The sequence below is a fragment of the Gekko japonicus genome, unplaced genomic scaffold (genome assembly GCF_001447785.1).
Source record: "Gekko japonicus isolate JY-2015 unplaced genomic scaffold, Gekko_japonicus_V1.1 scaffold1052, whole genome shotgun sequence".
NCBI lineage: Eukaryota > Metazoa > Chordata > Lepidosauria > Squamata > Gekkonidae > Gekko > Gekko japonicus.
The window spans coordinates 117,165-129,423 of record NW_015170921.1 but is presented as its reverse complement, the minus strand read 5'-3'; the positions used below and the strand labels follow the sequence as shown (position 1 = coordinate 129,423).

At 46.8% G+C, this 12,259-nt stretch overlaps 1 protein-coding gene across 1 annotated transcript; it reads right to left on the bottom strand.

The window, feature by feature from the left end:
* Positions 1–9,606: 9,606 nt before the first annotated feature.
* Positions 9,607–10,169, bottom strand: LOC107116773 (probable RNA-binding protein 23). The gene is made up of 2 exons (XM_015418771.1): positions 10,104–10,169; positions 9,607–10,047 (listed from the first exon to the last, which is right to left on the bottom strand). The coding sequence occupies exons 1-2, from the start codon at positions 10,167–10,169 to the stop codon at positions 9,607–9,609; spliced, it is 507 nt and encodes a 168-aa protein (XP_015274257.1).
* Between the last annotated feature and the right edge of the window lie 2,090 nt (positions 10,170–12,259).

Genomic DNA, 12,259 nt, shown 5'->3' with positions numbered 1-12,259 from the left:
TTTGAAAGCATGCCTTTTCGAAACTGTGTACCAAACCAGATAGACCTTTGGTCTGCTCCAGCAGGGCTCCTCTCAGGTTCTTGTGAATCAGAAGGCGGTGGTGGGAATCTTTCTTTTCCCCCTCCTATAGTACTCCTCAGCATAAGCTATGGTTTACCATTTGTAGGAATCCTCCATTAAGCTTGCTCAGAGCAAGGCCATCCAGGAGATTTTTTAAAAAAATAAAATCACTTTGGGTATCAAAAGAACTAGTGAAAGCATTGGTGTGCGTGGTCTATCAAGTAACATGCTTTTCTGTCCTCATTTAAAAAAAATAAAAAGTCGACTTTGTGTAATTATCTGAATATATGCATTGTCGAAAGGAAATATAGATATGAAATCTGCTTGTATTCTCTAGCAAAAAAAAACCTTTGCAACTCGGGGGGAAGGGGCTAGAGCGTATGGTATGCTGGTTTGCACTAGGCTATGGGCTGAATAAGATAAGGCATTATGAATTAATCTTTGCAGCATTAATAAGCATTGCAATACAGCTAAGGGTTGGTGGTTGGTTTGGATAGGAGCCACCACTCCAGGGAAAAGGTGTTTAACTGCTCCCTCTCTGTGAGGTTTTGCTGATTGAAGCCAACTACTGGGTCCATCATTAGCCTAGCAGGGAAGAAGATGGACAAAGAGAAAAAGTCTGTCTTTTTCCCCCCTTCCAGGGCTGATAACTGCTGAGGGAAGGGATCAGTGTTAGTTATGAAAACCATCCAGGGGAATTTTTTTTACCTAATGCCCTCCCCACCCCCCATGTGTGGCCCTAATCAAATTTTCATTGCCTCATGGCTGCAGCTGGAAAAGATCTGGGAAGATCTGTTGATGGATCTCCTGTGAAGTGGAGAACTGAAGGAGGTAAAAAATCCCAGTGGTGAGATGATGTCTCTATATTCTTTTTCTGTCAGACCGACATTCCATTTCTCCTTAGTTCTGGTTTAACTTTGGAGGAATATCCAAGATGAATTGTTAAACCTTATGTTACTACCCTACATAACTTCTCAACCTAACGTACTTCACAGGGTCATTGTGAGTATAAAATGGAAGAGAGGGAAACGATGTAAGCTGCTTTGGGTCCTCACTGGGGAGAAAGGTGGGGTATAAGTGAAATGAATAAAAGAATAATATTACTGACCAATGCTACAAAAAAAAAAATCTTGATGAGATCAGACATAAATTTGCATGATGTTTTACTGGTGTGCAGATGTGCTCTTGTACTTTGATACACAAAAAGTACCCTGAAGCCTTGAAGCTCACTGGACCAGTCACTCTTTCTCAGCCAAGCCTTCCTGTCAGGGTAGTTGTGAGGCTAAAAATGCTCTTCTGCTGGAGGAAGGCTCCACACACAACTGGACAGAGTACTAGGCCTAACCCCTCCGTATGGAAAGCTAGCTAATTAAGGAGAAGGTTCAGCATAACCCTGCTCTGCAGATTTATGAAAGCTTTATGTATGCAACAAAGCCAGTTTGGTGTAGTGGTTAGGAGTGCAGACTCTAATCTGGGAGAACCGGGTTTGATGCCCCACACCTTCACATGCAGCTAATGTGACCTTGGATCAGTCACAAGTTCTTTCAGAGCTGTTCTCTCATGAGCAGTAATCAAAAGAGCTCTCTCAGCTCCACTTACCTTACAGGGTGTCTGTTGTGGGAAGGGGAAGGAGATTGTAAGCCACTCTGAGGCTCCTTCAGGTAGTGAAGGGCAGGGTATAAATCCAATCTCCTCCTCCTCCTCCTCCTCTTCTTCGCTCTGGCACATTGGTATTCTATGTACAGTGACTGCTTTTTGTTGCACTCAAGTATGCAGTTCCTTTACCTGCTGTCTAAAATAGTTCATGCAGTAGTTTGCTGGAAGGGGGTGGTGGTTTTATCAGAGTGAGGATACAGTAGTGAACCCCTCCACTGGGTGCTGCTAGCTGTTGAGCAGCTGTGCTCCTGGACAGTTCTCTGTGATTTCCTACTGATGCTCAGTGGCAGTAGCTGGCAGTCTTCATGTGAACCACCACACCAGATTGCATTAATATCACCTTAAGATCACAAGAAGAGGTCCTCCTGACTGTCCCACCAATCAAAGAAGCTCAGCTGGTGGGCACACAAGAGAAGGACTTTTTGGGTGGCAGCTCCTCAACTGTAGAACCACCTACCCAGGGAGGTGTGCCTGGCCCCCTCACTGTTAGCATTCAGGAAGCAGTTGAAGATGGTTTTACTGAGGACTGCATTTGACTGATTTACTTTTTATTTATTGCTAGTCCTAAATGGAGTTTTTAAATTGTGACTTTTGATGGGGTTTTATTTATACCATTTTATTGCATTTTTATAATGGTTTTATTTGTGTTGCAAGCCGCCTCCAGTTCCGCTCATAAATGTTCTAAATAAACTATTTAAATAAATAACCAGCTGTCTATAGGAACACATGATCTAGTGTAGCTCAGCTCTTTGTCTTAATGTGGTAGAGTTCCAGGTGACTTTGTAAGAGTTTGGAGTCTGTATTAGGAATGGCAAATGCTTGAACCTTGCTTTGGAAAGAAGTAATTAGCAAGTGGGAAGAGGATAAAGCCAGATGGGTGTGGCATCACTCATTGTTTCATTATGAAAGTGTTCTGCTTAGTATATTGTAATTTTAAAAAATAAATATATGTCTCTTTCTGGGGAAAATACCGCCCAAAATTGGGGTGCTTTAGGGATTTAGACTTTAATCCTCTTAAATTCATTACACTGAAGTCATTAACTTTGTAAAACAGTTCAAAGAGTTATCATTCTGGCAACCTTGAAAAAAAAAGAGAAAGGAGAACTCCCCAAGAATTTTCAGTAAAGGCACCTGAGTATGTTTTGATGTGGATAAATAGCACAAATGAATATTCATGTTGAACTTCTTTCTTTTAAGGGAAGTTTCAGGGTAACAGTTATACAAATGTGGATTTTTAGAAAGGTTAATTATGAGAGAGAAACTTCAATACTGAATCAGAGGTGCAGACAGGACTCGGGATCTTTTGGTGTCCATGCTTTTTAAACTGATTATATTGTACCACGGTGTTAGTCCAAAGAGAGGCAGAAAGTGAAATACATCAAATGTATGACAATCCCCTTCTCCTCTGACCACTGCTGCTTCCTTTGGTTATGGAAGAATTGTGTCTGATTTATACAAGCACCACAACAATACCTGGTTATGTTTTTTTGAAATAAAACTAATCCATGGTTCCATTTTGAATTTGAATTTTGCCCAGAGCTCTTTGAAATAAAACTAATGCATTATCATCCATGGTTCCGTTTTGAATTTGAATTTTGCCCAGAGCTCTGTGCATGCCCAGATTGTTATAGCTGTCAAGCCCTTTAGATCAGTCAAGCTTTTTTCTTTCTTCTGCATTACCATTGTATATATGGGCATTGGTTAAGCACAGCAAAAAAAAATCATGTGTCTGTGCATAAGTATAATGATGATTTTGTATGTATGGGTATGAGGTGTGAGCATGCTGGTACCCTAGTAAAATACCTTATAAGAACATTGATGCAGCTGTACATGCAATTTTGCTGAGGTCGCTTTTTGTGCTGTGTTTTAGCTGTCTACATATAGGCATCCATTACGTGCATCATGGGATGGGTATGTGTGCAAAGGAATAAAAAACTATGGCAAAACATTTCTGAGTTAGTAATTATGGAGGAGCAGAGTTTAGAGAGAAACCCATAGAACAATAGAAGAAGGGGGGGGGATCTCCCTGATTATATATCCACTATAATATCAGTCCAAGTAAGATAAGGCAATGTTTCTCAGTGTTTTCAAGCCACTGCTGGAAGAAAGGGGGTGGGGACCACCCTGGAAGGGACTTCCCTTCCACCTTTCTCCCAGCTGCAGCTTACTGGGGCCAGGAGAAAGAATTTATTTATTTATTAGACTTTTACCCCGCCCTCCCTCAGGGCGGCTTACAATAGTTTAAAACCAACATAACAATTAATACAATGTAAGTCTAAAACAATAGAGTCAATAAAATATCCAAATACACTTATTAAAATTGAGATTAAGATGTGGCAGCCTTCTGTTAAAAAGTGCTAGAACCGTCAGTGTGGTCTGAGCTATTGAAACGCTTGCCGGAACAGCTCGAAGGTGGGGATTGCCTGTCAATGGGCTTCATTTAACCTTTCAGTTTTGTTCCCCCCCCCCTTTAAGTGGCATAGAGAAAAACTGAAGGGTTAAATGCTTGCCAGCAATTTAACCATTTAGTTTTGCTCCCCACCACTTTGAAGGGGGGAGCAAAACCGAAGGGTTAAATGGCTGCCAGCCAGTTAAACCTAACAGCACAGTGGCAGACCCCACACCACTCCACTGTTAAGTTTAAATGGCTGGCCCTGAACAGCTGAACTGAACTGGCCAAAAGTCTGGTAAATGTGCCTTACCCAAATATTGTTTCCCAAGCTCCGAACCATTCCATGTTAGGCCCGAATTTTCGCTTTTGAGCTGGTTTGTGCCCATCCCTAGATCCAATGGTTCAGAAAAGCAGTAACCCCCCCCCCAACTTTCCAATATTTTGTGAGACAGATTGTCAATTTTACACTGACCACAAGGGCAGAGACGATATGAATATTATGTGGACTGGTCTATATGGGGGAGGGGGCTTTTAAATCCTTCTGTCCCCTTTCCCAGTGCTGTTCTAGCTCTTTAGAGAGAGAGAAAGCACCTTTCTTTTCTTTCTTTAAAGGGCTCATAAGAGCACAGGAGGGAGGAAAGGCCCTGCACTGGCTGCCAATAGCATACCAAATTTGTTTCAAGGTGCTGGTGCTTACCTTTAAAGCCCTTTATGGCCAGGGTCTGACATACCTGAGGGACCGCCTTTCCCCACATATACCCCAGAGAGCACTGAGGTCAGGGTCACAGTATTGCTTGACCCTGCCAGGCGGCAAAGAGGCTAGGCTCGCCATGATGAGAGCCAGGGCTTTCTCAATGGTGGCTCCTTACTGGTGGAATGAGCGCCTGGAAAAGATCAGGGCCCTGCGGGACCTTTTGCAGTTCCACAGGCCCTGCAAGATGGAGCTCTTCCACCAGGCCTTCAATTAGGAGCCGCCCCCACCACTACCAACAATGAGCCCGGCCCTCAGTGCCAACATCTGGCCCATTACATCGAACGACTCAGAACAACACTGAGCTGGAATCTAGTTGTTGAAGACATCTTAATATGCCATCGTAAGCAAAGAACTGGAGAACTGAATAGCACCTTATGATTTTATGTTTTAACTTATTATGAATGTTGTATATTGTTTTATTGGCAATTGAGCCACTGTTGTAAGCTGCCCTGAGTCCGTTCGCAGGGAGGGCAGGGTATACATTGAATTAATAAATAAAATAAATGTTATAGTCCAATGTCATCAGAGCACAGAAGCTAATTAGGGTTGGTACTTGGAAGAGAGACCACCAAGGAAGACTCTGTAGAAATCCCCTTGCTGTGGTCCCCATAAGCCATCTGTGATTTGATGGCCACAGACACAATAGCAAAGGGGGCCTCATTTCAGTTAGGAAAACTCCCTTCTATTTATGAGCTCAGTCTGGTCTGTCTGTTTTACAGAAAGCTCTGTCATCACTAGCTTGACCCTGAGAAAGCCTAGAAAAGAGTGGCATCCATACTTTTATAACATGGAATTACAACCAAAATGCGACTAGCTGTCCTTCAATAAATAACATAACCAAAGTGAACTACATTCTCAACTGTTGTCCCTTACTCTTCCCATCCCCACTACACTTGCTGTCCAGTGAAGTAATTTTTTTTGTATCAGTGATCTGCTTTCCAAAGTCACCTTGCTCTGTCTAATGTCAGTCACCATGGCTTGGCCCTCTCTAGCTAATTAGAGCTCCTGTGAGTATTTGCCTGGACATGTCAATAATCACATGTGTCAAACTGGCAGTGAATGTTGAATCAACAGAACTACACCACAGTTATTTGACTGAGCATTATTTAATCCATGATCAATTCTGTTCCAACTCCTCTGCAAACACAAAAGGAAAACACACCATTGAGTCTACATATTTGTTCTGCCTGGTGTTTATTTCTGATGTGCTCTGAGATCAAGTACCCTTTTTTTCTTTGGATCATGGATACTTTTGTAGGCCTGGTTTTGTAATCAGGGAGGCATTTCATAACATGCTTTGCATATTCTCTCCCTTTGTACTTGATGGGAATAAGAAACATTCAAGTGTGCGTTGAGAGTTGCATATCTTGTATTTGCCACTATTATAAGAACTATTCCATTCTGAGTGTCTTGCTTTGGTGAGAGCTGTTAAAATTCCTCAAGAATCTCTGCTTGTTTGATAGAAATGAGGATCCACAAGACATACATTGTTCTTCAAAAGCCAGTATCATGTTATGGATACTCAGGTTCAAATCTCTGATCTGCTATGAAGCTTGTTGAGTGGTCTTAAACAAGGTACCGTCTTCTGCCAAACTACCTCCGTGATTGACATCAAAGAATGGCAGGGTCAAAGCACATTCCTGGACCTATGGTCTAGTAGAGGGGTTGCGACTAATACCCAATCTTAAAATCAATACATATAGAACATTAACATATAGGTAACAGAGGTTTTCAAAAATACATGTATTTATTACAAATGATTTAAAAACAGTTATAAGCCCAAATGTAGCCTCAATAAGAATTAAAACTGCACAGTATTCACAAACAGGACCTTATGTGACCCGACACGTTTCAGCCAACTGGCCTTCTTCAGTGGTCAAACATAAATAATACATGTAGGCTCAATGTTGCAGTAATAATCCAAGGTATTACTCAATATAGGACCAAGTGAAAATTATATTATGATAATTATCAGTGGCTCAAGGCTAAGGTGTACAATAGAGGCCTCATACGATAGCCTTGTATCCTAATCAGGTGCATATATCTTAGATGGTACTGCAATAATATGCCTTCCTACTTTGATCCAAAAGATACAATTTCAAATGCAATCTAGAACACGTGTATTTTGATGATGCTCCTGTATCATAATGGTACACAAGCTCTAGATTGCAAGACATAGTTCACCCTCAGCCTTTTCTGGAACCACATTCATGCTGTAGTACTATTGGTGCCAGCTCCCTGCTAGACTCCAGGACTTCAACCTTGAGCAGAATAGGTCCCCCTGCGAAAGCCACAATGGGAGCTGGAGGGGGGGAGTCATGGCATGGAAAGAGGCAAAGGGGGGCAGTGAGTGGGAGAAGAAGTCTGTGATGGAGAGCACATGAATGCCCAATGCCTGAGGGCCCACACATATCTGCATCTGTATAATGCATAGCATTTGACAAAGGGAGCTTTGATTGTCAAAAGTTTATACCCTGGAAATCTTGTTGGTGTTTAAGTGTCAGCAAGCTGCCAATATGCCTTTTCCGTGTATATGAGATGTGTGTAACCCCCCCCCCCCTATATTGCCTTCCCTTAACTGGCTTACACTCTGGTGCACATGTCCCCCCTCACCCTCCAGCGCTCATAGTTAACTGCATTCCTTTCCATGTACGCTAGAGTTGCTTTGAAGGAATCTTATCAGCCAAAGCTACAGGTGGTGCGCTTTTGGAGGCTTTTTGCTTAGTCTATAATGAGCAGTAGTGTGAGAACAGAAGTATTGTTTAATTAGCTACAGCCATTGCTTTCTCAAGGTTTGAGTACGAGATGAGCCTCAAGGCGGGCGTGGGAACGATATCTATTGGCCCATGTTATTTTGAACTTGCTTTATTATCCCAGTCTCAAGCCCTTTGTGTTATTCCGAACAGAAAATTTGTTCTAAGTACTTCATGGCTTCAATAAAATAAAACCTTCCTGCAAGAGTGTATTTCATTGTTCACTGTGAGTCCGACATACTGTTCGGAATCACCCTTTCTCCATCCTGAAGCATCTATTAACCCCGATATGAGCGGAGGTGAGGAGGAACCTGACCTGGAGAAATCTCCACATGAATCCGAGCATGGGGACTCAGATCACGGAGAAGATCCCCCGGAGACCTCAGGGTCGGTACCAGTGACAGCCACCCTCCTGCTGTATACCCCAGCCAGAGGGGCCATCCCAAAACGTGGCAAAGCGTTCGTAATGCCGCGTGGAGCCCCGTATCGCCCCAGACCTCGGGGGCATGACCGCCAGAGCTGGAACCAGTTTGACGTGGCTACTACCAGAGAAACTTACTCCCATATGGGAGCTGGCTTGTGGGAGAGCCTGTATGACACAGACTGGGGAGACTCGGGCTTAGAAGCCCTGGGAGTCGGCTTCAACGAGCCGTCGGCCCCATCATGGGTGACGGACAGGAAACGAGGCAAAGAGACCCAAAACCCTCTGGAGGACAGGGTGATGAGCAGAATTGAGACAACTGACCGCAATGTCTGACAACTCCAACAGGCGATAGAAGAAATGATGGCCACTTTTCCTGACATGGTCATGCGAACCTTTGAGGAGATGTGGGAGCATTTGCACCAGCCGGATGAAGGTGGGGAAGACGGTCGGCAGGGGCCAGGCTGGCAACCACCAGATCGGGGTGAGCAAGAACAACCTGTGGGACCGGATGGTCAACCACTGCGACCTGCACCCAGACCGAGGGAGGTTCTAGCCCCGGAGGCGAGACCCCTGGTGAACCAGCACCCCAAGGATCTCATCGAAGCTACGTTCGACGGGAACCCTGATGAGCGGGTGTACTTCGTGGTGAGAGTCAGAAAGTTCCTCAGTCGCTCAGGGCACCTCTTCACTGATGACAGCAGCCGGATCGACGTCATCGCGGCAAGACTACGAGGAGCAGCGGCCACTTGGTATGTGAGTCTGCATAACCTGGGAGGGCCCGAACTCAGGGACATGTATGCGTTCCTGTGGGCCCTCTGAACCCAGTTTGAAGACGTGAATGCGGGGCAGCGCGCGCATCTGCGCACCCTAAAGCAAGAAAGGAAGACGGTCAGAGAGTACACTGCCGAGTTCAAACTCCATGCCGCTAAACTCCAAGACCGGCCAGAACACATTCTGGCCGAGATGTTCCGAGTGGGCCTGAATCCGGAGATCCGTGAGAAGGTGCTGAGATCCGTGGACCCTGTTTCACTGCTAGCGTGGATCCAAGAAGCTGAAAGTGCGGAAAACCGCCTGCAAACCCTCTGCTTGGATCTAGCAGTGGGGGGGAAGTGTCGGCTAACCTCCCTCCGAAACCCAAGCCGCCACGCCAAGCGGACGCCACCCGAGAGCAATGGATGCGGCAAGGCTTGTGCCTGAAGTGTGGGGAAAGAGGCCACTTCGCGGTGGATTGTGGCCAGAAGGCCCTGCGAGAGAAACCGGTGGTGACCAAGAACCGACCCTCTACCCCAGTGAAGAAAGCGACCGCAAAGCCCAAGTTCGCTAAAGCTCTCCAAGCGTCACCCGAAGAGGATGAGGGAGACTCCAGCGAAGAAGACCAGGAGCCGGCAGGAAACGAGCAGTCCTGCCGTAGAAGGCACGCAATGGCAGGACCCTCCTTTGAAGGCGCCAAAAGTAGTGAGCGAACCCCCCTCCCTTTTCTTCGTGACTGTGTCCTTAATGAATCAAACCCGGGGCACCCATGTGTGTGTAAAGGCGCTCATTGACTCTGGGTGTGGGAGAGACTTAATTAGCCTGTCACAAGGTCACGGGGGCGGATGCGGGCAGCCAGCTGCATACAGAAGACAGTACGGGCATCACGCTCCTCTGGGCTCAGGCTGCCCAAAGGCTCCCGGAGGGGACTCTTCTCTCTGTATAAGGGACTCTTGCTATGTCCGGACCGCCACCCAGGAGGTGGGGGGCTACGGTAGCGCACTCTCTCATCCCTCCGGCGCTCTCTGCTGCCGGAACGGCTGCCCCACCTACGATCTCGGCTCCGGCTCCGATGGCGGCTTCTGCTCCGGTGCCAGCGGTCCCGACTACGGCTGCGCCTGCGATGGCGGTCTCGGTCCCGACTGCGGCTGTGTCTGTGGTCGTGGCTCCTGCTCTGGCTCCTCTTCTTTTTGCTGCTGCTTTCTCCGCTACTGCTGGAGGTGCTGTCTTTCTTGACTTCTTTTTCTTCTTTTTCCTCCTGGGGGGCTGCACTGTGGGGGGGTCAGCTGGAGGCTTTGATGGTCCAGGCTGGGCCTCCTCTTTCTTGTACGGGGCCTCCAGCATGGCCTCAATCACAATGTCGAAGTCGTCCGAGGCCATGCCATCCTCTTGACTTGGGTCCTGGGATGGATTGGGGAACACCGGATCCATGGCTGGCCCAAACAGGTGGGCTCCCCACCACCCCGAGATGCAGGAGCTAAACTCGACCCCCCCCCCCGCCGCCCAAACCTTCATAGATAAGAACTTGGCCAGGGGCTTCATCCGCCCAGCCTCCTCCCCCTTTGCAGCGCCTGTATTATTCCGGAAAAAGAAGGACGGGGGATTGAGGCTGTGCATGGACTACAGGGGTTTGAATGCTGTATCAGCCACTAACGCATACCCGATGCCCCTAATTAAAGATCTACTTGCCAAGGCGGCAAGAGGGAAAATATTTTCCAAACTCGATCTCAGAGACGCTTATTTCCGAGTGCACATCAAGGAAGGCGATGAAGTAAAAACTGCCTTCAACACTCCATTGGGGCAGTTCGAGTACCTCGTGATGCCCTTCGGTCTTCAAGGGGCCCCAGGGGTCTTTATGAATCTGATCAACGAGGTGTTGCATAAACATTTGTTTAAGGGGGTGCTTGTTTACTTGGATGACATTTTAATCTATTCCCCCGATCTAACCTCCCACGTGAAGTTGGTGAGAGAAGTTCTGAGTACGTTGCACAAGCACAAACTGTTTGCCAAACTCTCCAAGTTCGAATTCCATAAAACACACATTGACTTTCTGGGTTATCGCATCTCGGGGATGGGGCTGGAGATGGATCCGGGGAAGGTACAGGATGTGTTGGGGTGGGAGGCCCCGAGAACGAGGAGGCAACTACAAAGTTTCCTCGGATTCGCCAATTTTTACAGAACCTTCCTACCGAACATTGCCCAGATTTGCCTCCCCCTGACTGACTTATTGAAAACAAAGTGGAAGTGGCCGGATGCCACGAAACCCAGTGCGCCCCTGGGATGGTCGCCCAAATGCCATGAGGCTTTCATGCACTTAAAAGAGCCAGTATTAGCCCCCCCCGATGAACACAAAAAATTCATTGTACAAATGGATACATCCAACATGGCGAGGGGGGGGGCAATACTCCAAGAAGGGGAGGATGGGTTGCTGCACCCACTAGCATATGTCTCTAAGAAATTTAGTGACTCTGAAAGACATTAGTCCGTGTGGGAGAAGGAGGCGGGGGCTATTAAACTAGCGTTGTCAACGTGGAGGCATTGGCTGGAGGGGGCCAGGGTGCCGTTTGAGGTATGGACTGATCACAAAAACCTAGAAACCTTGAAAAACCCCAGATGCCTTAATGCCAAGCAACTGAGGTGGGCTGATTTCTTTTCTAAGTTCCAGTTCACACTTCACCATTTTCCAGGCTCTGCGAACTCGCTAGCTGATGGGTTGTCCCACCTCCCCCAACATGCGAGTCAACGGGACGTCATCTTTGACTCAGTTTTCACTCCCACCCAACTGGGGGGCGCGGTCACCACACGTAGCCAAGCGGCCAAACTACCCGCCTCTTCCTCACCAACCCCTCTTACCCCTTCCGCTCCAGTCTGGGTAGAACGTTTCCAGGCGGAGCTGTCTGATGAAGAACAATCATGGCTGGGAGGGCTGGAAGATTGTAAACAAGGGGTGAATGGCTGTTGGTACAAAGACTATAAGCTGTATGTACCGGCAACTCTTCGAAAAGAAGTGATGCTCTCAGTTCATGGATCTAAATTGGCGGGGCATTCTGGATTTGTAAAGTCCTTGCAACTGCTACAACGACAATTCTGGTGGCCGCACATGCGCAAGGATCTTTCAGCATTTGTAAAGACATGCCAAATCTGCGCAATGAGCAAACCCCGGGGGGGGGGAGCCACGGGGCCTGTTGCAACCTCTTCCCACACCTAACCGGCCCTGGGAGATGATCTCCATGGATTTTATAACTGATCTGCCGCCTAGCAGAAATAAGACTGTTATTTGGGTTGTTGTTGATTTATTTTCTAAACAAGCACACTTTGTCCCATTCCCGTCGGTACCAATGGCCAAGGCTCAAACATTGTGCGCCTCCACATGTTGCCAACCAAGGTGGTTTCTGACAGGGGGACACAATTTGTTTCCAGATTTTGGAAGGAAATCATGTGTATTATGGGGGTGGAAAGGGGGCTGAGCA

Coding starts and splice junctions, on each gene's coding strand:
- LOC107116773 (XM_015418771.1), bottom strand. CDS start 10,169: ATGGCCTCGGACGACTTCGACATTGTGATTGAGGCCATGCTGGAGGCC. Junction 10,048..10,103: donor CCCCGTACAAGAAAGAGGAG/GCCCAGCCTGGA, acceptor GCAGCCCCCCAG/GAGGAAAAAGAAGAAAAAGA.